Source organism: Saccopteryx bilineata, chromosome 4 (assembly GCF_036850765.1).
Source record: "Saccopteryx bilineata isolate mSacBil1 chromosome 4, mSacBil1_pri_phased_curated, whole genome shotgun sequence".
In the NCBI taxonomy this organism is placed as follows: Eukaryota; Metazoa; Chordata; class Mammalia; order Chiroptera; family Emballonuridae; genus Saccopteryx; species Saccopteryx bilineata.
The window spans coordinates 57,919,228-57,946,507 of NC_089493.1; the positions used below are offsets into that span (position 1 = coordinate 57,919,228).

Genomic DNA, 27,280 nt, shown 5'->3' on the forward strand with positions numbered 1-27,280 from the left:
CCCGGTTGGGCACATGCAGCAGTCTGTCTGACTGCCTCCCTGTTTCCAGTTTCAGAAAAATACAAAAAAAAAAAAAAATTAGGAGTCAGTACACTTTATTTCTTCAGTGACCACAGTTTCTAAGCATAGTCTAGTAGAATTGCAAGAGGAAGTCTAAGCCAGGTTCCTCCTGATAACTCCCTTGCTCTGGTTCCATTTATATGCAGAGAGCCATAGTAGTTGCTTCAGGGCACGAGGACACCTTTGCTACACCATGGTGCTCCCGATGACATTCCCTTTCCTTCCTCTGCTTTACAGTCCTTTCTCCCAGAGTGTGCATAGACATTATGGTTAGTAAGTGTTCAAATAAGTTGTTTCCTGTTTTGATTATTATTCCCTGTGTAGTTTCTTAGTAATAGTGATGATAACAATATTAAAATTAAGTAACAATTTCTGAATTATATATTCATTTAATATGTGTAGTCATTAATGGTCAGTACACCTCCCGTTTTACAGGTGAGAAGACTGAGGTCTCTGGAGACTCGGTGCTTTGTCCAAAGTTATACAACTGCTAAATGGTAGACTGTGCCTCAAGCCTAGTTCTTCTAATTGAAAAGCCCACGTAAAATACTAGCGTAATGTCTGGTACATTGTGAAAGATCAGTTAATGAAGATGGTTGTGGTTATCACGTAGCTCTCCTTTAACAACCTAATTTAATCAGTACTTCCCCTTTTTCCTAGTGCATCATAATGTTGTTTGTTCCAACAGTTGTGAAGAGCTTAAAATTTGTGTTTCTTTTTTTTTAGTTCTTGAAACAAATGTATGTCCTTGTATTGGGCTTGGATGTGCTTGGAAACCCATTTGGATTACTTAGAGGTCTGTCTGAAGGAGTTGAAGCTTTGTTCTATGAACCCTTCCAGGTATTAATCTCTTATTTATTTTAAGTATAGTTATAAAAAAATGGGTGTTTTGTTTCTTTAATGACAAATTGTATTTTAACTGTATTTGGGAACTGCATAATATTCAGATAACAGAAATAAAACAGTAACAAACAAACAAAACAAAACCCCAAAACTCATATATATAATATTGTGGTTATCAGAGGGCAAACACAGTAGAGGCGGGAGGAGAGAGTAAAGGGGGTCAAATATATGGTGACAGGAGGAAACTGAACTTTGTGTGGTGAACACACAGTAATGCAATACACAGTTGACATATTACAGAATTGTACACTTGAAACCTATATAATTTTATTAACTTATATCTCAGTTAATTTAATAAAAATTTTAAAATATCAATTTTATATTTTTATTTAAAACTTTTTGAGATGACATTAAACAGTTGTTTTAGAATTAATTGAGCACTTCTTGTGTCTGGGCAATAAAACATGCCCACATTGTGCAGGATTTAATTGTACTTGTCAGGAAGAGTGCTTCATAGATTAAGACCATTTCAAGGTTCTTTCAGCGCTATGGAAGGAACTAATGGGGCATTAAAAGCTGAGTTTGTTTCATACTCAAACTTTATTCTGACTGGTTCTTCTCCATTTAAAGGATCCAGGAGCCCAAAGTAGTGAGGGTTTTAAAGGACAAAGCAGAGCGAGCAGATGGGAGAAAAAGGGAGCCAGTACTAACTATGTGAGCATGGACTCCTAGTCTTGTAACCAGTGTGGCTTACTTTAGCATTGTGGTGAAACTTAAGTGCTTAGAGGCCAACTTCAGATAGTAGCAGAGGCCAGTGATTTATTCCTATCCTATTTTTGTCATCTTAAAGTGTATATATTGAGATCACATGGTTTGAAAGTGTCTTCAAAAATAGTAGGTGTTCCATCAATATTTGGGTTTGAAGGAAAAAACTGTCGTCCCATGTTATGGTTCTTCACAGACTCTGTATCTTCATGGAAACTGAAATAATAGATTAAAAGCTTTAAAATTGTTTAGATTATAAATGACATTTTTTATTTTTTTGGCCAGGGTGCTGTACAAGGCCCTGAAGAATTTGCTGAGGGGTTAGTGATTGGGGTGAGGAGTCTCTTTGGACACACAGTAGGTATGTATCACATTTTTAGGCATATGTGAATTTTATTATACTTATTATAAAATGCATTATTTATGAAAAACATATTTTATTAAGAGATATCGCTTTTCTAATAATCCTTTTTAAAAGATTGTAGTCTCTTGTTCTTAAATGGAAAATAACATTGACTTGCTGGGTTTTTTATGTCTTTGTAGTTTTGAATCCTTGTACTTTAAATAGTTTCTATTCCTCTTCTTGATAAATGGGAAATGAGAAAAATAAATTTTTGCATTTTTGTGTGTGAGACAGAATTTTATTTTATTATTATTTTTTCAATTATTACATTTATTATTATTTTTTTTATAAATTTTTATTAATGTTAATGGGGTGACATCAATAAATCAGGGTACATATATTCAAAGAAAACATGTCCAGATTATCTTGTCATTCACTTATGTTGCATACCCATCACCCAAAGTCAGATTGTCCTCCATCACCTTTTATCTAGTTTTCTTTGTGCCCCTTCCCCTCCCCCTCTCCTCCTTCCCTCCCGTGCCCCCCCTCCCCCCCACCCCTGGTAACCACCACACTCTTATCCATGTCTCTTAGTCTCGTTTTTTATGTCCCACCAATGTATGGAATCATGTAGTTCTTGGTTTTTTCTGATTTACTAATTTCACTCCGTATAATGTTATCAAGATCCCACCATTTTGTTGTAAATGATCCGATGTCATCATTTCTTATGGCTGAGTAGTATTCCATAGTGTATATGTGCCACATCTTCTTTATCCAGTCTTCTATTGAAGGGCTTTTTGGTTGTTTCCATGTTTTGGCCACTGTGAACAATGCTGCAATGAACATGGGGCTACATGTGTCTTTACGTATCAATGTTTCTGAGTTTTTGGGGTATATACCCAGTAGAGGGATTGCTGGGTCATAAGGTAGTTCTATTTTCAGTTTTTTGAGGAACCACCATACTTTCTTCCATAATGGTTGCACTACTTTACAGTCCCACCAACAGTGAATGAGGGTTCCTTTTTTTCCACAGCCTGTCCATCATTTGCTATTACCTGTCTTGTTAATAATAGCTAATCTAACAGGTGTGAGGTGGTATCTCATTGTAGTTTTGATTTGCATTTCTCTAATAGCTAAAGAAGATGAGCATCTTGAGACAGAATTTTAAGCACCTGTTAGTTTAAAGCAATGGTGTGTTACTATAATTGTGATACTGTTTAAAGAAACAATGTGACTTAGTTCTCTGGGCCTTTTGATAGGTGGTGCGGCAGGAGTTGTATCTCGAATCACTGGTTCTGTTGGAAAAGGTTTGGCAGCAATTACATTGGACAAAGAATATCAGCAAAAAAGAAGAGAAGAGATGGGTCGACAACCTAAAGATTTTGGAGACAGTTTGGCCAGAGGAGGAAAGGGCTTTCTGCGTGTAAGTCAAGTCTACTGCTGAATCTTCAAGAGGCCCTCAACTTTTATATACGCTATAGAATACGTACCCTTGGAATACTGTTTGTTAGTCAAGGTCTGTTAGAGTAGCAGTAGTAGTAAATTGTGTGCTTCTCTGTTTTCCGTTTGCTTCCCCATTGTTATTATTAGATCGATCCCCTAAATCGTAGACTTAGTTTGGCACTTGAGTTGGAATGAAAATTCTATAATGATGAAGGTTAGCACTAGTATGGAAGGAAATAAAGCAGAAAACTGTGGTAAATGATGATGACTAGGTGGTGGAGGACTTCTTTAGGACATCATCAATGGACCATTCTATGAAAGGGAGGTGTAGAAGTTGTATTATAAACTGGGAACTGCCAATCATTGCTTTTTAGTACTTTAAAAATTTTACAGATAATATATGAGTATGGTTTAATCATAGGTAATATGGACTTATTTTTTCTTTTAATAAGTAATGAAATCATCATAGGTAAATCTATAAGTACTCTTTGATCACCCCTTACCTCTTCACAGTATCTAATCTTTTCAATAGAGTGAATATCTTTTGGTTCTTTTTCTTTGTGTTTATACAATATACAGGTAGTTTTAGTTACTACCATTATTTGACAGTTATTGAGAATGTATAAACATATTAGTTTGTTGGGCAAACAAGTGTGTTAGGCTTGCTCGCTTGTACTTTGCCTGACTGATGCATGAGCACAGGGCGGCACCACGTGTGTATAGTCTATGTAAGGCTGCAGGTGCTTGCCCTCAGGGCGGCAGATTATAGTTTGTGGATTGCCTGCCGCCATTGGGAGGGGCCGTTTTTTGCCAGAGAAGGGTTTTTCCTCTTGGCCTGTGTGCTTGTCAGCCCTAGAGAGAGAGAAGTGGTTTTCCCTGCCTGCTTGCTCGTCTGCCATTGCGAGACTCTAATAAACAGAATGGCCCACTATTTTTTGGCTCCACAGTTCCTTTACAGTCTGCCCGAATCCAGTTTGAACCTGCGTGGCCACAGTCACCAGCCTTACATTATTTTATGTTTGGAAATTTCAGGAAGTGGTAACTACTTGTGTTAGACAGTGATTTGTTGTTGTATGTTGTCTCTTCAAAAGTGCCTTATTTCTCAGTTTATTTGCTATCTTTCAGAGGTCCCTTTATTATCAATTTTTCATACTTTTACTAAGTTATAAAGAACTTTACTTACAATTTTATAAATAGTGGTCATGGCCAGCTGGCCCAGTGGATAAAGCGTTGTCTGGCACGCCAAGGTTGCAGGTTTGATACCTGTCCAGAGGACGATCAAGAAGCAGTCAATGAGTGCACAAATGAAACAACTAAAAGGAACAAGTTGATGCTTCTCTTTCTCTTTCTCCCTCCCTCCTCCCTTCTTCTACCTTTCTCTCTCAATGGAAAAAAATTAAAAAATTATTTATGAGTAGATACTACAGATTATTTGGCTCAACACATTTCTTTTATTGATATGGACTATAACCAAGATTGAGCACCTGAAACTAATTCAAAAGTGAATGTAAACTATAATTGAAAAATAAAAATTTAAAAAGTATAAAACAAAATATACTGTATGAAATAACAAAAAAGAATCCACCTGCTTTACGGTGTTTTTTTTTATTATAAAATTTTACTTTTACAAGGTGCTTTCATTTAACAGTTGCTGTGATATATTTTAAAAATCAGTGTTCAGCTTTATGTACACATTCACATGATCAAATTAGTCATTTTTTAAAAAGTTTTTCTACTCAGCGGTAGAGCGTCGGCCTAGCGTGCGGAGGACCCGGGTTCGATTCCCGGCCAGGGCACATAGGAGAAGCGCCCATTTGCTTCTCCACCCCTCCGCCGCGCTTTCCTCTCTGTCTCTCTCTTCCCCTCCCGCAGCCAAGGCTCCATTGGAGCAAAGATGGCCCGGGCGCTGGGCATGGCTCTGTGGCCTCTGCCTCAGGCGCTAGAGTGGCTCTGGTCGCAATATGGCAACGCCCAGGATGAGCAGAGCATCGCCCCCTGGTGGGCAGAGCACCGCCCCTGGTGGGCGTGCCGGGTGGATCCCGGTCGGGCGCATGCGGGAGTCTGTCTGACTGTCTCTCCCTGTTTCCAGCTTCAGAAAAATGAAAAAAAAAAAAAAGTTTTTCTAGCATGTCTTTAGAGACCTCTAGTGGTCAATGTAAAATTAAGCACCTTCCATTAAGGTTTGATGCTATGATTAACTTCTCTTTCAGGGAGTTGTTGGTGGAGTGACTGGAATAATTACAAAACCTGTGGAAGGTAGGTTGAGAATCTTTCTTTGTACAGGTCTGAAGAGCTGGTACATGGTAACTGTAGTCAATTTTATTGCTCCTAGGTATTTGATTAGGAGAATTTCTGGCTAATTTTATGTTCATAGTCCTAAATTGTTGTTTAATGAATGCACTTTCCTCAGAAAGTAGAGTGGTTAAGTAGTAGACTGTAAGTCAGACTTTGAATGCTTTTTTCTGCAGGTTCAGAAACTAGATTCTTTTGGGCCTTCAGTAGCTGTTGGCTTATCTTTTTACCATGTTTTTAAAAAGCATGTTACTTCATTTAATGCACTATCAAAATCCCAATTGGCTTTGTAGAAATTGAAAAGCTGATTTTCTAAAATTTATACAGGAGTTCATAGAATCTCAAATAGCCAAAACAATCTTGAAAAAATAGAACAAAGTTGAGGACTTGAACTGTCCAATTAAAAAATTTACTATAAGATTACATTAAGACAGTGTGGTACTAGTATATGGATAGACGTATAGGTAGATCAGTGGAATAGAATTGAAATTCTAGAAATAAATCCTTACATTTGTGGTCAATTTATATTTGAGAAGGCAGCCAACATAATTCCATAAAGAAAGAATAGCCTTTTCAACAAATGATACTGGAAGAACTTGAAGTATTGAATGAATATATATATATATATATATATGTGTGTGAGTGTGCGTGTGTGTGTGTGTATATAAATATATGTGTGTGTGTGTGTGTGTATATATATATATATATATATATGACCCAGCAATTCCACTCCTAGTTAGAGGCCCTAGAGAGTAAAAACATGTGTTTGCTCAAAAACTTGTACATAGTGATAGAAACATTATTCATAATTGCCAGAATGTAATAGGAACCCAAATGTTCATCAACTAATGCATGGATAAATGAAATGTGGTATATTTATATAATGAGACATTATCTAGCTATAAAAATAATCAAGTACAGATACTCCTCAACTTATGACGGGTTATGTCCTGATAAACCCATTCAAGTTTAAAATATTAGAAGTTACTCTTTGTACCCCCATACCCTCATCCAGACTTTACTTGGGTGTTCAAAGATGTGTTGTATAATTGTGTACCTGAAACCTGTATAATTTTGTTAACCAGTATCACCAAAGTAAATTTAATTAAAAAATGAAAGAAAAAAATGTAAGTCAAAAATGCATTTAATACTACACTATAAAGTATTTGTTGTTTACCCACATGATCACATGGCTGCCTGGGAACTATGATTTAACTGATGCTGCCTAGCCTCATGAGACAGTACCAGACTGCATATTGCTAGCCCAGGAAGAGATCAAAGTTCAATATTTGAAGTACAGTTTCTACTGAATGGGTATTGCTTTTGTACCATTGTAAAGTCAGAAACCATTGTAAATTGGGGAATATACAAATACAAGTACTATAGAAGATGGGTGAACCTCTAAGCTAATTAAACACAACACATAATATGAGTCCATTTGTAGGAAATGTCCACAATAGGCAGATCCATAGAGTTAGAAAAATTAGTGACTACCTAAGTCTACCTGGTGGGAGGAAGGAGATAAATTATATAGGATTGGGTGTAGGGAAGGGCTAGGGGGAAATGGGGAATGATTGCTAATGGGTATAAGATTTCTTTTCTTTATAAAAAAGTTTATTGATTTTAGAGAGTAAATGATTAAGAGAGGTAGAGAAGGGGGGAAAGAGAGAGAGAGAAACCACCAATTTGTTGTTCCACTTATATATGTGTTCATTGGTTGATTTTTGTGTGTGCCCTGACCAGGGATCGAACCTACAACCTTGTATTGGGACGATGTTCCAGCCATCATGAGCTTCCTGGTCAGGGTCACGCATAGGGTTTCTTTTTGAGATGATACAAATTTTGTAAAATTGATTGTGGTGATGGTTCCACAATTCTGAATATACTAAAAACTACTTAATTTGTATACTTTAATAGGTAGATTGTATGGTATGTGAATTCTGTTTTAGTGTAAAGTTCTTACATTTAAAAAAATAGTACACTGCTTGGGAAATGTCCTGATGGTTGGCATAAAAAAGATAAATATATTTTTGGTCAGTTCGTAGAACTTCTAGTTACAAGTACTGACTTAACTTCCTGAATCAGTAGTTATACAACTAGTGGATGCCTCAGGATTATCTGGAGGGCTTATTAAAACACAGATTGCTTGGCTCTCCTCCCAGAATTTCCAAGTCAGTAAGTAGGTCCCCATTAAGGATGGGGCCTAGTAATTTGCATTTATAACACTTGGAGAACGACTGTTTATCATGTTATCATTAAATTTAACTTTTTTAGAAAACCAATTTTTAGAAGCTTTCTGGGTAAAATAGTTCAGCATTTGGCTTAGGCTTCTGTTGTGTTCAAACTTAATTATTTTAATATTTATTATACATTCATTGTGTTTGGTTTTATGAAGGTGCCATAAAGGAAGGAGCTGCTGGGTTTTTCAAAGGAATTGGAAAGGGGCTCGTGGGTGCAGTGGCTGCCCCGACCGGAGGAATCATAGATATGGCCAGCAGTACCTTCCAAGGAATTCAGAGGTAATTCAGTATGTAGTATGTGCAAGGTATGTGTCTGTGTGCTAGGAATATGGAAATAGGGAACTATTTTGCCTGCTCTAGGCTTGGTTCACAAGACAGAGTGGCCCCAGAAGGAGGAAGAGCAGATTACTTCTATGGCTCAGTTTCTCTTTTATTTAACAAATGTTTATGGATACCAGCTATATGCTGGACACAAAGAGTGGACAGCATAGTCTCTGCCTGTATATCTATTTATTTACTTTTTAGTGTTTATTTTCTTTGAAAAACAGTTGGGGGAGCTTGGAGTCAGACAGATTTGGTTTTAATCCTTTTTTCATTATTTTGGGCAGGTTATTTAAAATTATCGTTTTGATCAGATATTGATACAAAATAGAACATAGTACAGTGTTTAATCAACATATCTATTTGTGTTATTTTGAAAGATTCTCACGTATTTTCTTATATTTATTCTGATGCCTTATACAGGGCTGCAGAATCAACTGAGGAAGTGTCCAGACTCCGTCCCCCTCGCCTCATCCATGAAGATGGTGTCATTCGTCCATATGACAGACAGGAATCTGAGGGCTATGACTTATTTGAGGTATAAATTCTGTTCTTCATGGTCATGAGTAAAATTTAAAGATTTCTAGGATCAGAATTTCATGAGTGGTTTTTAAAGTTCCTGATTCATGAGTGGTTCTTAAAGTTCCTGATTCATGAGCTTCTTTAGGGATTACACAGGGAACATGGTTTGTAGGGTAGATTTGATTGTTTGTTTTATTTTACTGTACTGTGTTAAATGGGTATAACTGGTCATTTTTATTTTTTTATTCATTTTTGCACAGGAGCAAAGTATTTTTTGTACAGAAAGGATAATGTGTTAAAAGAAGTCATAGGTTTTATTACTGTTGTGTGGTAGCTCATTTAGTTAACGTTGTTAACTTTGGTTTCCTGCTTTGTAGCTAATTATTGGAATTTTACTGCTTCCTTTTCTCCCAACCAAATTAATTTATTTGGACTACTCTGTAAATCTAGATTTATTCAGGTAAACAGAAACTGGAGGAGAGAAAAAAAGATTATGTTTAATTATAATATTTTCAACCTTAAAAAATTTGACAGTTTTTTCTTGGCTTTTATTTTAGTTTTAACTTTACAGTATTTAAATAATATATACCTGTATAAATATACTCCAATGACTAGCTTTCCACCAAAATTTATTAATATTTTTCTACTTTGGCTTTAAAATAAATGACTCTTCATTGTTATTAGCCTATGGTTTTTATTATATGTGATTACATTTTCTTTTTCTGCATGCTTCTAACTTTATTTTCTTTCTTTTTCTGCCTACACAGCAAGAACTGGAAAAACAGGAGTAAATGTTTCCTATACTACTACTTGATTTCATCCTTAAAAATCAGAACAAACTGTGGTATTAATTGACTGTCTTTGATTTATTTAGATCAAGAGTTCATTTTAATGAAGTTTTCTTCACAACACTCACCTCTGTCTAAGCTGTATGATGTTGTGGCTTGACTGCAGATAAAAATGGTGGTGTTCGTGGTAGTAGTGTACCTCAAGTAAGAGGAAGAGATTAAGTGATGCAGGAAATCAACTCTCTTCTTTATTTAGTGGGTGAAAGACTGTATTGAGCTCAGGAACACACACTTATCATTTTGAAAATTTTATCTTATGATATTCATGTGTATTTAGGTAACGTTGGGGAAAGAAAAGGGAAATTATGTCCAATCTATATATTTTGTGTTCTCGTATTTGTGAGTTCTGATGATGGAATTACATAACTTTGTCTCACAAATCATCCTAAATTTAATCAGGTTATGGGATTATTAACTGGGGCATATGTTTTAATAACTGAAGTATCAGTTGTTCTGGGTCTGTCCTTACACCTCAAATAAAATTGGTACATGAATTTTGAGGATGTGTTCCCTTAATTTTATTTTTCTTTCTAATTTCTTGGTACTCTTGCTAGATAAATAGCAATCATTTTGTAATTATGTTACTTATATCCTCAGCCTTTGGCGTTTATACTTTCCAAAAGTTGAATCTCCTTGTTGTTATGACCACTTCCCAATTATATTAGTTTTAATTAATAGAAGTTGAACATGTAATTAGGCAAATTCCTTATGTGACACTTGAATGTATAGACATCTTTATTTTTAAAATTCAACCGTTTTTGCTTTTAAGTTCTTAGGATTCATTAACTTTTTTTTTTTAGAGAGAGAGAGAGACAGACAGGGACAGACAGACAGGAAGGGAGAGAGATGAGAAGCATCAACTCATAGTTGCGGCACCTTAGTTCATTGATTACTTTCTCATACATTTTTTGACTGTTGGGCTCCAACTGAGGCAGAGACACCTTGCTCACGCCAGCGACCATGGGGATCATGTCTATGATTTCCTGCTCACGCTGGCAATCTCACACTCAAGCTGGTGAGCACGTGCTCAAGCAAGTGACCTCAGGTTTCCATCCTGGGTCCTTAGCGTCCCCGGCTGACACTCTATCCAGGTCAGGCAGGTTTCATTATCTTAATGAGAGCAGAAAGAATATAAATGATCATTTTGAAATTAATGCCCCCATAGTTAATTTTCAGAATAAGTTATGTTTTGATTTTTTTTAGAAATGACAGAAAATTGTAATTTGATTTAACAGCTCTTATTAAGCAACTTTTATTCTTCCCCCTAAAACTGAAAACAAGGTACAAACTTAGATTTAACATGTTGTACATTTGAAGAGAATGAAACTGTTAGCATATAGTTGATCAGTTGGATTATTAAATATATATCTTAAACTATAGTTATCAAAAGAATAAATTAAATGCTTTATATTTAAAACAAGCACTTTAAAGAAAAAAGAATGACATCCAAAGACCAGCCTAAAACTGTCACTGACAAACTACTTGTGCCTGGATAATTGAGGGCTGGCGAGAATCACACGGCATATGCAGCTTCCATAAGAGTCAGGCTTAATAACTGTGTAACTCAAGCTGCTGTCTTAAGTCATCCCTAACAATTACCCTTACTTCTTAGGTAAATGTGACGATTTTTAATTTCCCTGCATATACTGCAATTTTACTGAGACTTGACTTTGGGAAATTGTATAACTTTTAAAAAATTCTTTATAATAAGTTTACTTTTTGTTTAACTCTCTTTATGTTATTAATCTTTTCTTTATGATAACCCTTTTTACAACTTTTTATCAGTAAGCACAAAACTTCAGGAAGCTTTTTATTATTTTGGCTAAATATAGTTATCTTGCCTGATTTATTAGATGTTAGACAACCTTTTAAACTTCAAAGTGTTATATTTACTGGAAGAAATAGAATGATTATTGTACATTAATTAGAGGACTTGATAATTTTTCCAATGAGTGACAAGGGTAGGCATGGAGAATTAAGAAATTGAGGCTGTTTGATCCCTTGCCCATCTTGCTATAATGATGTATTTATTGATTAGACTGTGTTGGCTATACAAAAGAAATAAGACTTCTGTCCTTAAGAGAACAAGTATATCATAATGTGTAAATATTAAAGAGCAGTAGAGTATAAAATTATTTCCCTCTAGTCCTTGTTGTTATATGGCTACATTCTAAATAATTTATTTGGGAATCTTTTGATTTTCTCCATTTTCTTTTTCTGCTGAGTATTGTTCTGTATTCTTTAATGCTCAGCTTTGAAAGTTACTAAACCATATACTCTGTTTTTATAGGACAGATTCTTCTGCTTATCCTCTATTATCCTAGAATAATTACTGTTTACATATGTATAAATACATATGTTTATATATGTGTATATAAGGTATATATATATATTTACCTTATTTTTTATTTAATATTTATCTTGGTTCACATACATATGATAATATAATATTTAAAATAGTGTTTCTTGCTTTTTCATTTTAATTTTTTCATGTTCATAGAAATGCTTCCTTCTTTAATTCTTGCATAACCATCTATTGAGGTAACTGTGTATTGTGTGTTTAACCTCCCAGTTCCTGACATTAAAGTTGTTTCTGTTATTTTAATAACAGTAATAATGCTGTTATAAACATCATTATAGACATTGCTTTCTCATATCTTGTATTATTTTCTTAGAATTTACTTGAAAAAATTGAATGTTTTTGCTAAATGTTGTAAATTCCTCAAATTGCATTTTGGGAAAGAAGAGTGAATATTTCATTAACTAATCTTATGTCCTGCTGCCATCGATGACTTAATGTCTTAATCTGAATCTCAGAGTGTAGTGGATTTTAGTAGTGCTGGAAGCAAGGTTTCTATATTGTATGATGGTGATAAATTATACTTTAAAAGTTTTCAATGGTTTAAAGATAGCAATAGATTGATAACTAGTGAAAATGTATAAAAGATGTAAAGTTGCTGATATTTCTGTGCAATGAATATCATATCTAAATATTTTAACATTTAAATTTTAATGCTGAAAATAAATCTAAATTATTATACTTATTTCCCATTTTCTCTTTATTAAAGAAATTAGGTCATAAATGTTAAAAGATTTTAGCTAATTCACATAGGCATGATGTAAAACAAGTGACTATTAAACTCCACTTCTCTGAGACTCATTGTGAAGATGAGACACCAGTTCTTTGGGGATTCATCTTTGTTCATGGCTTTTTCTAATTGTCAAAGAATGACTGGGAACCAAGGGCCTTTAAAAAATGTATATTTAAGCATTGAAATAATAAGTCTGCTTTCTCTGCTTGTGATTATTATTGAATACGTTATCCTTTTAATAATAGTGCTATTGTATTTTTGGTTATGAAATGTTAAGGTCTTATTTATATATTAGATTTGGTTATGTTTTGTGTTTTCATATATATCATCTCATCTTTAATCATGCATTACAGATAATATCAATAATATTTAATTAGCATTATAAAAATAACGTTGATTTTTAATGTGTTGAATTCAAGTCTCAATAATTTTGAGATAGTTGAAACAGTAAAATGTATTTTCATGTGCTACTATTTATACTTGAATTCTTTTTTGTTTGTAATTGTCTTTAGCAATAAATAGTAAGAGCTATTTGAAATTCTGTTTGTATTAGAAATTAAAATTTCTTTGTATGCATATTTAATCTATAAGACTAAATACTTTAAAACATTAAATATCAGTTATCTTGCAGTTTTATTATGTGTATGTCTACATTAATGTAAAATCAATGGTTTCTTAACCTTTGAGAAGGATCAGACATTTAAAAAATATTGATGAAACATATGAACCATTCTCTGAAAGAAGTTACAGAACCACACTTTCAAAATTATTTATATATATTCTATTTTAGGTATTTTATAGCCCTCCTAGTGTGTTTCCATGGACCTCAGGTTGAGAACCCCAGTAATGTTAATGCCCCAAGTGTTAATATTAGCATATGTTTCACATTCTCATAAATAAAAATGTGTGATTATTTCTGGTAGATATTCTAAAATTTCTAAATTATCACAGAATCAAATGTTAATTTACCAGAACACTTAGTAAGCATTTAATACATATTTGTCTTTTAAGGAACAGTGTAAGTTAATTTATAAACATATAATATCTTTCTAGCTTCACATGTGAATATGTAAAATTGTGCTTTTTTCCTAATAACATTTTTCCTAACTAGCATTTTTATTATAATCATCTAATATACAGTGTTAGAAATACTATTTGGATGTATGTATGACTCAAATCTTGAGTCTTATTTTTCTTCCCCCAGAATCATATCAAAAAGATGGAAGGAGAGACTTACAGATACCACTGTGCTGTTTCTGGATGCAAGAGGACGACCCTTATGATTACAAACAGGTATCATCTTCAAGTGACGTTTTCCCAATTGCAAATTATGTAGATCTTAAGAATTCTGAGGACTAAAATGTTGATTTGGAGGACTGGACGCCATCTGCCAAATGTTCATTATCATAGCTCTGGTCGGTTAGCGCAGTTGTTCAGAGCATTGTCCTGAAGGATGGAGCTTGCCAGTTCAGTCCTCAGGGCATGTATAGGAACAGCTCACCCTTCCTCTCTCACTAAAATGAATGAATGAAAAACACACAAAAAAGTTCATTATCATAGAATCACAAAAATGTGAATGTGAATGGGCCCTTTAAGATGATCTGTTCCGAGCCTCTCATTTTGGAGGTGCAGACACTGACTCAGCATGGATTAGGGTTTATCCAAGTTGCACAACAGCTGAGAGATGGGGTCTAGAATAGACTTCTAGAAGTGCAGTAGTGATATGGTTGTATGAATTATAAATCTAGTTATGGAGGGTGAATTCATGAATCACTATTCTCACTAGGTTTTATTTGGGGTGATTAACATACCTTTTTTATTTTTTAATTTTTTTTGTATTTTTCTGAAGCTGGAAACGGAGAGACAGTCAGACAGACTCCCGCATGCGCCCGACCGGGATCCACCCGGCACGCCCACCAGGAGGCGATGCTCTGCCCACCAGGGGGCGATGCTCTGCCCGTCCGGGGCATCGCTCTGTTGTGACCAGAGCCACTCTAGCGCCTGGGGCAGAGGCCAAGGAGCCATCCCCAGCGCCCAGGCCATCTTTGCTCCAATGGAGCCTCGGCTGCGGGAGGGGAAGAGAGAGACAGAGAGGAAGGAGAGGGGGAGGGGTGGAGAAGCAGATGGGCACTTCTCCTGTGTGCCCTGGCCGGGAATCGAACCCGCGACTTCTGCACGCCAGGCCGACGCTCTACCACTGAGCCAACCGGCCAGGGCCTTAACATACCTTTTTTAAAGGATGGTATTATTTCTGTGTATTTTTTCCAGTTATTTTTCTCAATAATTTGGGAGTTGTAGATTTTTCCAAATAAAAGAACTTTGAGTATTTCCTGAGATTTTTCCCTACATCACTTACTCCAAAATGACAATTATAGATGAATAATTTTCAAAACTTTCCAAGTTATGGCCTGACCGCATAGTTGAGTTGGTTAAAGTGTTGTCCTGATACAGCAAGGTTGTGGGTTTGATCCCTGGTCAAGGCACAGATAGGGATCAACCAGTGAATGCATAGATGGGTGGAACAAAAAAAATTGATGTTTTTCTTTCTATAATCAGTAAATACAAAGTCTTAAAAATAATTTTTAAGTTATGTATTTTTGTACGACTGAGGCAGAGTACTTACAGTAGGCAAAATCTGTATTAGGTTCCTTACTAATGCATTTAAATATGTTTGGTTGGAAAGGAGAGATAGTATTCAGACTTAAATCTATTAAGCATTTTATTGAAAGAATTAGCCAGTCATCTGATTTGCCCATTAATTAAGAAATGAAAATATTCACAAAACAATCTAGGAAGTAGTTTTTGCAGACTTGACAAGTAATAAATTTATTTTTATACCTATAATTTTGTGTTATATCCAATAGATCAAAAGCAGTGTTTATTTGTATTGTGTGGTGTACTTAGCTGCAATAACAATGTCGTAATTCACTTTAAAATTGTTTACCAACACTGGGCAATGGAAATTATTAATTTTCTTTGTTTTTTTGTTTGGTAATCTTTATACTTATTTGATTAGGCATCTTGTGGTAATATTACTATATACATTTATACGTTATACATTTTGGTTTTCTTCAAGTGAATTGAAAAATCATGGTATTTTAAAATCTAGTCACTAATAGAGCTTTTCAGTAGGTAATTAGAAAAATAATATTCCTGACCAGTACAATGACTCAGTTCTCCTTGTAGTAGACTCTTAACTGGAATTTATTTCATTAAGATAATTATCATGATGCTGATCTGTTCAATCTTTAATGATTACATAAAAATAGCATTTCTTCCAAAAGCAGCATTTTAAACAATAACTCTTAAATTTTATTGCTTAAGTTATGCTTATTTGAAACCAGGGTCTGCAACCTGAGGTCTGGCACTGATGAAGTCGTGGTCTGAAAGCAGGTGCAGCAGAACTGCTGACTGCCTACCAAATGCCACTTTTATTTCTCAGATCAAGGAAACTCCAGTTTAACTGCCAGTTCACTACGCCAAAATACATTTCCCAGTCTTCCTTTCGGCTACATGTGGTCTTTGACTGCGTTCTAGCTGAGGAGGTACAGTGATGTATTAGACTCCTTGCCTCCTCTACCTGCTTTTTGGAAGGTGGATATGGTGGCTAGAATTCCAAAATTCCTTTCGGACTTTGAGAATGTGGCCAGACGCAAGGAATGGTGAAGTGTTCCTTTGAAAGGAGCTTGGGCCTCTGAAATCTGTGAAAGGCCAAATAAACCCTGAATAGCTTACTTCTAAACTTATTTTATGTAATGCAAAAATAAAACCTGCATGTTAGAATCTAAATAAATAAAATTGTGCTCATTTATTGTAGATAATATAGGTCAGGATTTTAAAAAGTTTTTTTTTTAAGTGCCAGATACTAAAAATGTAGGCTTAAGAACCATCATCTTGTCCTTCCCATCTATACTCAGCTCTACCCTTGTTAGTGGGAAAGCAGCTGTGACAAATGTAAATGAATGGGGTGGCTGTGTTCCAGTAAAATTGTATTTGCTAAGACAGGCTATGGCTGGATTTGGCTCATATAGGCTATTGTTTGTCCACTCCTGCTATAGATAATAATTATGAAAATGAAAACAACCAAAGCTGTGGTTTGCCTTGGACAGAGCTGGTTTGTACTTTTTTTGTCCAATGTAACTATTAGTGGCTATCCCTTTCATTCTTAAAAATGCCTTGGATTGAATGATGTTCTATGATAACCACTAAAAATAGCCTTTACCAGCAATTCCTTCATCCAGAGATACTATCTGGTATATCAGACTCTTGCAGTATATGTATTTTATAAAAACTATGTAAAACAATGTGCCATGTACATTTAACTAACCTAGGTTGTTCACCTAAAAGTACATATTGTGACCGTCTTCCCAAACCATTAAATATACTTTGACAGTGTGATATTTAATAAATATATACTGTATTTATTGATTTACTATAACATTCAAATGCTATTAGACATTCAGTTTTCTTTTTCCCAAGAATGTATTATTATTAAACACATCTTCACAGCTAAGTATTATTTTTTATAATTATTTCCTTCAGATAAATTCCTGTCAGTGGGATAGTTGATTTAAAAGTGAAGATTTTTTGAGGCCCTATCTATTTATTGTCAAGTTGTTTTATCAGAAAGGCTGTATCAGTCTTTCTACATACAACTAATAGTATGTAGGAGTGTCCTCTCTCCTATGTTTTGCTAAGACTAGATGTTATTTAAACATTTTTAAATTTTTTATTTGTTAATTAGAGAAAAATATTGATCTGGTTGGTTGATTCTTGTATGTGCCCTGACCAGGGATTGAACTTGCAACTTTGGTTTATCAGGAAGATGAACCAAATGAGCTACCAACCAGGGCCTATTTAAACTATTGTGTTTTTGCTAATTCAGTGAGTAGAAAATAATTTATTTGTTTTAATTAACATTTATTTGTTTGCTATTGAGTCAGAACATTTCAATACATTCATCATTCATTGATATTTTCTAGTGAATTGCTTGTTCATATCTTTTACTCATTTTTCATTATGTTGGCCTTTTTCTTACTGAATAAGGAACATTATATAAATTAATATTAACCCTTTTTACCCAATGTATTATTAACATTTTAATGATTATTTATTGAGGTTTTTGATACTTAGGGCTTTTAATTTTTCCATATTGAAATTCACCCAAAATTTGGTCTCAGTATTTCTTTCTTGTCAGTCATTAGAAACAACATATGAGTTGTTAGGACCTAAATTTAATAGGCCGTAGCTCTACTAGTTTGTCCTAACTCCTACATAATATTTTAGTAATCTTCATTAGGAAACTGTTCTCTGATCAGACTTCTTTTTTTTTTTTTTTTTTTTTTCTGAAGCTGGAAACAGGGAGAGATAGACAGACTCCCGCATGCGCCCGACCGGGATCCACCCAGCACGCCCACCAGGGGGCGACGCTCTGCCCACCAGGGGGCAATGCTCTGCCCCTCCGGGGCGTCGCTCTGTCGCGACCAGAGCCACTCTAGCGCCTGGGGCAGAGGCCAAGGAGCCATCCCCAGCGCCCGGGCCATCTTTGCTCCAATGGAGCCTCGCTGCGGGAGGGGAAGAGTGAGAGAGGAAGGAGAGGGGGAGGGGTGGAGAAGCAGATGGGCGCTTCTCCTGAGTGCCCTGGCCGGAAATCGAACCCGGGACTTCTACACGCCAGGCCGATGCTCTACTACTGAGCCAACCGGCCAGGGCTTCTTTTTTTTTTTAACTGTCTTAGTCTGTTTGGGCTGCTATTCCCAAAATAATGTAGACAGGTGGCTTAAACAACAAGTTATTATCTGTCACAGTTCTGGAGGCTGAAAGTCCAGATCAAGATGCTCGTAGGCTGTGTGTCTGGTGAAGGGCTCACTCCCTGATTCACAGATGGCTATTCTCATTGCGTGCTCTCATGGCAGAAGGCATAAGGGAATTTCCTGGGCCTCATTTATAAAGGCACTAATCCCATTCATGAGGGCTTTACCTGCGTGACATAATCACCTCCCAAAGGTCCTACCTCCACATATCACATTGGGGGGTAGGATTCACCATATGATTTTGGGGGTGGTTATAAACATTTGGGCCATTGCACCATTGGTGTATAACAAATATAGGGACACAGAGATGAAAGTTTCCTCCCCATCTATAGGGGACAAATTATCAATGGCATCACAGTGCGATAGTCGCTAAGATCAAGTGATGTTAAGAGACTGAAGACTCTTGGTCCAGCAAGGTAGGAACCAAGATATCACAGGGGAAGTGTTAGGAGCTTTCTCAGCTTTCAGCTGAGTCTCGTAGAGTCTGAAGCTGATACACAGGGAAACAAGAGGCAAGCAGAGACATAAAACATGGCATTTGGAACAGGAAGATCAGTTTGGAGTGGCTGGGTAGTAGGATGTTTATAGGAAGTGCTGGGAGATGAAGCAGGAGTCATTGGTGTTAGCTCATACGAGCAAAGGGTTGAGACTTCTTCATTAAAGTGTTCAGAGATCACTGATTTTTTTAAGTAAGAACTTATTATTCAGTATTGGCAACTTTTCACATAGATATATTGAATAGGATACAGATAAATCTCTTGTTCTTTCCCACTGAAGACTTGTAAACAAGGAGTAATATGAAGGTTGCAGTTTAGAAAGATCTCTGGCAGCAGTTTGGATGCTGGTTGCAAGAGGATTGGAATGGAGGCAAGGAGACTAGTTAGAGACTCTATTAGTGTTCTGTTGCTTCACAACAAATAACCATAAATTGGGAGCTGGAAACAGCACATTTATTATCTCACAGGTTCTTTGGGTCTGGAGTTGGGGGCAGTGTGGCTGGATTCTCTGCCCAGGTCTCATAAGACTGAAATCAAGGCATCAGCTTCCTTTCTGAAAACCCATAGGAAGAATCCCCTTCCAAGCTTATATTGTTAGCAGAATTCAGTTCCTTGTAGTTGAAGGACCATGATTCCTGTTTCCTCCTGTCATCAGCATCTAGAGCCTGCCTGCATTCCTTGTTATATGGTTCTCCATTTTCAAACCAGAAACAGCACTCAGATCTCTGAGACTTCTCTAACTCAGATTTTAAGGCTCAGTCCTACCCAGATAAACGTTTTCTTAAAGCCACCTGTGCCTTAAAACAAAACCTAATCATGGGGGTGAAATCCATCGTTTTCATAGTCCTGAGGATTATGCAGAGCTCTGTACCAGGAAATGGGGAAGCTCGGGGACCATCTTAGAATTCTGTCTACCACAGAGATTGTGGCTGTTATCCTGCTAGGAAGTGGTGAGGGCCAGGACCAAAACAGTGAGGATGGAAGGAGGCAGTCTTAACAGGCCAGGGCTTGGTGGTATGAGGGTGGAAGAGAAGATAATACAAGATAACTTTCTGGTTCTGAGCTTGAGTAGCAAGAGTGTTGGTATGATCTTTTACAATAATTTGAGGGAAAATATGACTTTTTTGTTTTGTTGTTGAATTGACTGACTCTGACATAGCTTTGAGATATCAAAAAAGCATAGATGCCTCAGTAGCACTGACACAGATATAGACCATTGATGTTTGGATTAAGATTTGAAGGTGAGATCTTGGACCCTGAGTGTTTTGAATAGAAGATGACCAAGATTTGAGCTCTGGTAAACCCAGAGAAAGACAATGAGGGAGATTTAAAGTGGTGGAAGAACAGTATTGTTGGTGTGGTCAAGAAAAGAGAGAGTTTTGAGACAATGATAATGGTGAATTGCATTTGACACAGTGACAGTATTATTGGGGTGGTCAAGAAAAGAGAGTTTTGAGACAATGATAATGGTGAATTGCATTTGGCACAGTGATTTGTAATGGTTATCTTTAACTCTGAGCTCTGTCTGATTCTCTACTACGGCAGGAGTAGAGGGGAGTGGAACCCAATTCCTAGAAACTGTTCCAAATGTGTAGGTGTACTGGAGGTTGTCACAATGATTGTAGGGCACCTAGTAGGCTGGAGCCAGGAATGTTGGCCTTTTTACAGTACACAACATAATCCCAAACAAGCCCAAAATTTTAATAGCACCTTTGCTGAGAATTGTTATACCGTGAGTCTGTTTTGGTTCCCACACTCCACTGGTCACCAAGTTTATCTAAGTCTACCTATAAACATCTGGAATCTAGCTCTTTTCTCCTTCTCGTAGCCACTGGTTTGATTGAGGTTCTTTCTCACTGTTTCCTGATAATAAAATAACTTCCTACCTTCATTTTCTACCCTACTTCTCCCCCATGACCCCAGAACCATGACTTTAAGAAATTTTATGTCATTTCCTATTGCCTATAGTATAGGTTAAAGTAAAAATTTCTTACAGTGGCAAAAAAAGAGGCTCTTCAAGCACCATGCTAATTTGGTACCAAGATCAGGCACCAAGCTAATTTTCTTTGTTCTGAATATATCTGATATACCAGCTAGTTTTCACATTCCTCAGGTAGATGTTCCCTTCTTTGTACTCCTATGTATGTCAGTGCATAGTTGCCTTTGTCTGGACTTTAATTTCCCTTCCCCACTGAGAAAACTTCTTCCCTTCAAGAATCAGCTCTTACACCACCTACTTTACCAACACAATCAGTCCTCCTCTCCTGTGCTCCAAAAAGTTTTCTGTACACTCTGCTATTGATTTACCTGTGCTGTAGCGTTTATTTGCATGTTTATTTCCCCGTCTAGCCTCTGAGTACCTCTCATGCAGAGACCCTTTCTTGTCTCTCCAGTACCCTGCGTATCTGTAGAACCAACAGTTCTACTTTTCAGTTTTACTTTCTGTTAGAGAAACTCTAGAGTCAGGTATAGTTATATCAGAAGTTAATCTGAATCACATTCTGGGAAATCAATGTGCATATCCTTTAAAGATTGTTATTTTTTTATTGCTATTCAGTAAAATGGGATACTTACTCTGTGAAAAAGTGCATTAGTGTTAAAGTGTTCAAACCTGATATTTATTAGTAGGCCTAATGTAAATCTTTGCTGACATTAGAGCTTTGTGACATTTCTGCACATCTGTCTTAACTGGAAGGCATAAATGATTGACAGTAAAGAGCAATTAATAATTTTCCAACTAAGACATTTTCAGGAGCTCTGCCTTTATTGCTTCCCAGACGAGCCTGTTTCTCTGTGTTTAAAAGATTATTTCAGTTTTTTGTTGAATTTCAAAAATGGTTGTTCTGTAAATTTTGGAAGATTGGCAGATGCAGAATTTTTAAAAGTTTCTTTGTTAGTTGGTCAATGCTATATATGCTTTTCTGTGTGTATGTGTGTGTGTGTGGCAGAGACAGAGTCAGAGAGAGGGACAAATAGGGACAGACAGACAGGAAGGGAGAGAGATGAGAAACATCAATTCTTTTTTGCAGCTCCTTAGTTGTTCATTGATTGATTTCTCATATGTGCCTTGACCGAGGGGCTACAGCACCTTGCTCGAGCCAGTGACCTTTGCCTCAAGTTGGTGAGCCTTGCTCAAACCAGATGAGTCCACGCTCAAGCTGGTGACCTCGGGGTCTCGAACCTGGGTCCTCCACATCCTAGTCCGACGCTCTATCCACTGCACCACTGCCTGGTCAGGCAATATATGCTTTTTATTTGACAGTTATCTTGAATTTTTTTTTTATGTGAAGCTTACTTTTTTTAATGCTAGGTTGTATTGTTTACTGAATGTTTCCCGTGCCATCCAGCAGAGTAAAATATTAGAGATCATCATTAACAGTTTTTATCACTACCTGTCTGTTTTTGTTTCCTTTTGCAAAACAGGCGAGTGTTATGTATAAAGGAAGTTGAAATCCTTGGCCTCATGTCCACAGATTGGCAGTATCCATTTGAAGATTTTGTATTTCCTCCTAGTGTCAGTGGAAATCTGCTAAACATTTCAGTTAAGGTAAGAGAACTTGGACCACCTTTTTAAAGCCAAGAATTTGTTAAATGAGTAGAAACCAGTGCTTTTTGACTCTTTTTTTTATAGTTAACTATACAAAAATATTTGAGGGATTATTATTTTTTGCTGCAATGTAAGAGAAGATGTAATAGACTTGCTTGTGAGCTGTACTTAATTTCCTGACAGTCTGTGATTGTGTCGAGTGAAAGATCCAGTCTGTCTGCTGAATTAGGATGCTGATACTTCCTTTTTGGGAAAATAAAACATAAGTAAATAAAAGGTCATTTTAATTTCATATGGATACCTATTTTGCTCTAATCTTAGATATTTCTGGAAAGATTCCCTTTTTTAGGTGATTATTATAAATATTATGTCTAAAACACTAATGTTTTATAATATTTGGCACTTGTAGAATGATAAAACAATTGAAGTATATAATAATACTTTCAAGTCTTTCTTCACCATCATTTTCTAAGGAAGAACTTTTTAATACATAGCAGGTAATTACCAACAATGACAATCCATCTTTTGCTTTGTTCTCAGACTTACTTTACTTTACTTTGAAATACATAAATTTTTTATTATATAAGGGATAAATTTATTTTCACCTCTTTAAAGGAAACTAAAAATTGTCATTCTAACAATGGTAATTTTTATAGTATATATTTTCTTAACAATAATAATGTTATTTCTGTTTACTGAAACTACGTAAAAAACATCTATCATAAAATTTAATGGATGCAAGTACTATTATTTTTTAATTTTGTTTTCTTGCATAGAGGTTTATAAATAAAAGAAAATACCATGAAACTGTATCATTTTATATTTCATTCTTCCCTCATTGTAGAGTGTTGAAACTTAGAGTGCCTTAGTAAAGGAAACATAGTTTTCAAGCTAGGAAAGACTGTGTCACTATGCATGTATATTACAGTTTCCTCAGTGATCAGTTCTCTTTCACATCAGTGATAAGAATTGACTCAATGTATTATACATTATATTAGAATTTTATCTATCAGCCAAGGAAATGAAGGAAGGGTTTTTTGATTTGTCAAATGTGACGAGTTATCAAGTCGTGTTTCTGTAGGCTATTTATCATAGCCACAAAAAGCCATTATTTTATACGGATAGACATACACTCATCCAATTTCATAAATTCTAACAACTTATATATAGAACCACTGTTCTTGTACCAAAATGATTTATTTCTTATTCTATCTGAATATGTGTGTTTTGTACGGTTATAAAATAGAGTTGACATCTAAGCATCCAATTAAAGGTTATGATTTTTTTTTCTTTCCCAGAATAATTTCTGTCATATTCTCTTTTGAAATAGGAGCAGGGTCTGTTCCACAAAAAAGACAGTGCCAATCAAGCCTATCTTCGGAAAATTTGCCTGCAGGATACCACCATAGCAGAGGTAAACAATTTATTTAGAAGAATATGCCATCAGTTTTTTAGCTGAAAGGTATTTTTTATAATTAACAATACCCATTATTTCTCTCAAGAGATCTTCCAGTCATAGTTGGATGGATAGATGAGCTAAAAACAATATGCTGGGGGCTTAGGAGGTCTGGAGAGTCTTACTTTGCATTGCACGTATGGACCATGTGTTCTTGTCTTTAAAGCTCTCGGACCTGTGTGGAAAGCTCCAGCTCTTGCTTTGTACCCTTCTCCTCTACCAGATTAGCCTGTACTTCTCTTTAGCATTGATAGTAAATATTTCATTTTGCAGAGAGCGTGTCATGCCATTGAGGACGCACAGTCAGTGAGGCACCAGCAGAAACTGAGGAAGCAGTCATCGCTGCAGCTTCTCAGGCCCCAAGTACCGTTTTAACCATGGATCCCAGGGGCTGCTACTGGAGGAAACCCAATCATCAATTTTGTCTATAAATCACAGTTATTTAGCTTCCTGAAGACAATTTTTAAGCATCCTTTAGTTTTAAAGTTTTTTTTCTAGAATGGCTAGGTGTTGGGTTTTCCATGTTGACTCAAATTTTGTCCATGTGTGTGTTCGTCGTCCACTACTACAGTGCCACCTGAATGGTCAGACCTTTAGAGAAATACCAGTTTCCATCAATGTTACAAATGTGAAGGCAAGGAAAATAGACTTGTTTTTAATTAAAGTTCTTACTCAAGAATAAGATAGGAGCTTAGAATGAGTGATGTTCTTTGAGAGGTTCTGGACAAACCTTTGGACAGTATTGGAAACTTTGTTCAATAACTGAACTGAGAGAATATTTTTGGTATTTGAATGAAGAGCAGCCACTAAAGGCAGAGATGATGTTTCCTATTTTCTTTTCATGAAAACATTGTTCTCCTAATAAAAATATTTTACTTTGGTGCTTATTTTTCCTTCTTGCACTATAATGTAAAGATACACCAAATCTAAACTTAAAATATCAATACTCTGTTCTCTGTAATGTGCCATTTATAAAATTTTGGAAATTATTTATATGCTCTTTCAAGATGAATTTATATGACACAGTTATAATTTGCTGATACATAAGAAAATATTGCACTTTAAGTTTTTAAGACTTAGAAATATAAAAATTTTCATATATCTCCAGAAATTGTTTTTTATAAATGGAAAGATTTTTAAGGGCATTATAAATTAACAATTATAATGCATACCTAGAAATGTATTTTAAATACTTATTAGGAAGAGTGAAAACTCTCTAGTTGCTTTATATATGAATAAAAGAAGGCGTCTGTAACAGCGCAATGGAGAATAATTGGCAGATGTGTTTTGGCGGGAGCAGGCCTGTGAGAATCAGCTCAGACAAGATTATGCCTCATTTATGCTGATCAGATATACTGCCTACGAAAGCTCTTTTAAAAATTCTCAAAAGTACTTAATTTCCTTGGAGGAATCTTTAAATTTGCTCGTGGTCTTTAGCATGGCATTTATTTCAGATCAGAATTAATGATGAAATGAAGATGTGGACACACTTGGTTTGCTCTGTTTTTGTTGACATGTGATAATGTTTCTATTCTCTTTATTCATGTTTTTTAAGACTGGCCTTAAAAATGTTAAAAATAATTTTTTTCTAGTTATTATTTCCTGCTGACTCCAAAAAAGAGAATGAAAGAATAATTAATTCCAAAAATATTTGATCTGTGATACAGGATGGTAGTCTTTGCCTTTTCAACATTATTATTTCTTTTTCCTGTGAAGGAAGTGTCATATATAAAACCTAAAGGACTAAACAAAATTTGTCAGTGGGTAATTGCAGTTTATGAAAAGGAGCATTACAAACAGAGTTTCATAGCAAAGTGTGCTAGTATTTTGTGTTTTAAAATGACTTAATTAGGAACCGGAGGCATCTAATTATTTTTCATATGAATCACAGCTGTTGACAAAGTCCTAACTATTTAAGAAATATCACTGTACTGATGGCATGTACAAAACATTGAACTACTAAGAAAAATTCATAGACACCTATGAATTCCTCATCTCAAGTTGGCTTAAAAATAAATGTTCAAATGTTGGTAACATTTTAATCTGATTTAATCCCCTGAGAAAAAACCAATTTATTGGTAAAGTGTAATAATGTCTTTTGTGTTTTAAAAATGCTCTGAGAGTCAATTATATGCATATGAACTACTGAGAGAAATAAAACATTTGGTACATTGTTTACAGGTATGAAAACATTGTGGGTTTGTGTTAAATTTTCAGATAACAGTTGTTTTTACTTTTTGTGTCTTTCCCCTCTCCTCTTCCAGTCTTATGATAGTGCGAGATTAGATTAATTGTTACGAGGTTAGATTAATTGTTACGGAGGGCCCTGACAGCCATCAGCTGTTTTTTGTATCTATAAATCTGTTTCTGTTTTGTTTGTTCATTTTGTTTGTTAGATTCCACATATAAGTGAAGTCATATGGTATTTGTATTTCTCTGACTGAGGAGGGGAGAGGGTTGGGAAGCTGGGTGAAAAAGATGAAGGGATTAAGAAAAAAAATACAGACAACAGTATGGTGATTATAGAGGGAAAGAGGGTGGGGGGTAGGAGAGGTTAAAGGGGGATAAATAGTGATGGAAAAAGACTTGACTCTGGATGGTGAACACAATGCAATATACAGATGACACAGTCGTCCCTCACCATATCTAAGTTCAGTTTTCTCCGTCTCACTGTATCTCATGGATTTTTAAATTGTATATATCTAATTTTGTATCGCGGATTTTTTGCTATATTGCGGGATTTTGTGGTATATAGGTATTTTTATATATTATTTTAATTATTTTTGTGGTAAAATAAGCATTTTCTAGCCTAAAAAATTGAAAACAATATAAAGATATACAAAATATTAATTAAAACATATTAAAAGAGTATTAAATTGAAATAAAGCCTTAAGATATATATAAATAATAAAATAAATATAAGGTCGCCACTTCATGGATTTTCACCTATCGCAGCGGGTTCTGAAACCTATCCCCCGCCATAGACGAGGGACTACTTGTGTTATAGAATTGTACACTTGAAACCTATATAACTTTATTAACCTGTGTCACCCCAACACATGCAATAAAAAAAAGAAAAAAGTCGTTATAGAGGGCTTTATAAGATGCTCACCAGTGAAAGTTTCCTGAGGGTACTGAGCCCCTTGACCACGTTGGATATATGTGGCCAGATCTTCACGACAGGAAGGATACGGAGCA

At 35.6% G+C, this 27,280-nt stretch overlaps 1 protein-coding gene across 4 annotated transcripts in view; it reads left to right on the forward strand.

Annotated features, from left to right (window-relative positions):
* VPS13C (vacuolar protein sorting 13 homolog C) overlaps positions 1–26,258 on the forward strand; it is a 223,006-nt gene extending 196,748 nt beyond the window's left edge. For 3 of the 4 annotated variants that reach the window (XM_066274748.1, XM_066274749.1, XM_066274750.1), the window contains 10 exons: positions 787–900; positions 1,954–2,029; positions 3,271–3,434; positions 5,665–5,710; positions 8,142–8,265; positions 8,731–8,845; positions 13,974–14,062; positions 22,503–22,626; positions 23,957–24,040; positions 24,356–26,258. In XM_066274748.1, coding sequence (XP_066130845.1) covers positions 787–900; positions 1,954–2,029; positions 3,271–3,434; positions 5,665–5,710; positions 8,142–8,265; positions 8,731–8,845; positions 13,974–14,062; positions 22,503–22,626; positions 23,957–24,040; positions 24,356–24,457 — 1,038 coding nt within the window. In that variant the 3' untranslated portion in view covers positions 24,458–26,258. Of the gene's footprint in view, positions 1–786; positions 901–1,953; positions 2,030–3,270; positions 3,435–5,664; positions 5,711–8,141; positions 8,266–8,730; positions 8,846–9,596; positions 12,047–13,973; positions 14,063–22,502; positions 22,627–23,956; positions 24,041–24,355 lie in introns of those variants that run through there. The other variant, XM_066274751.1, reaches the window with a different exon arrangement.
* Positions 26,259–27,280: the final 1,022 nt, after the last annotated feature.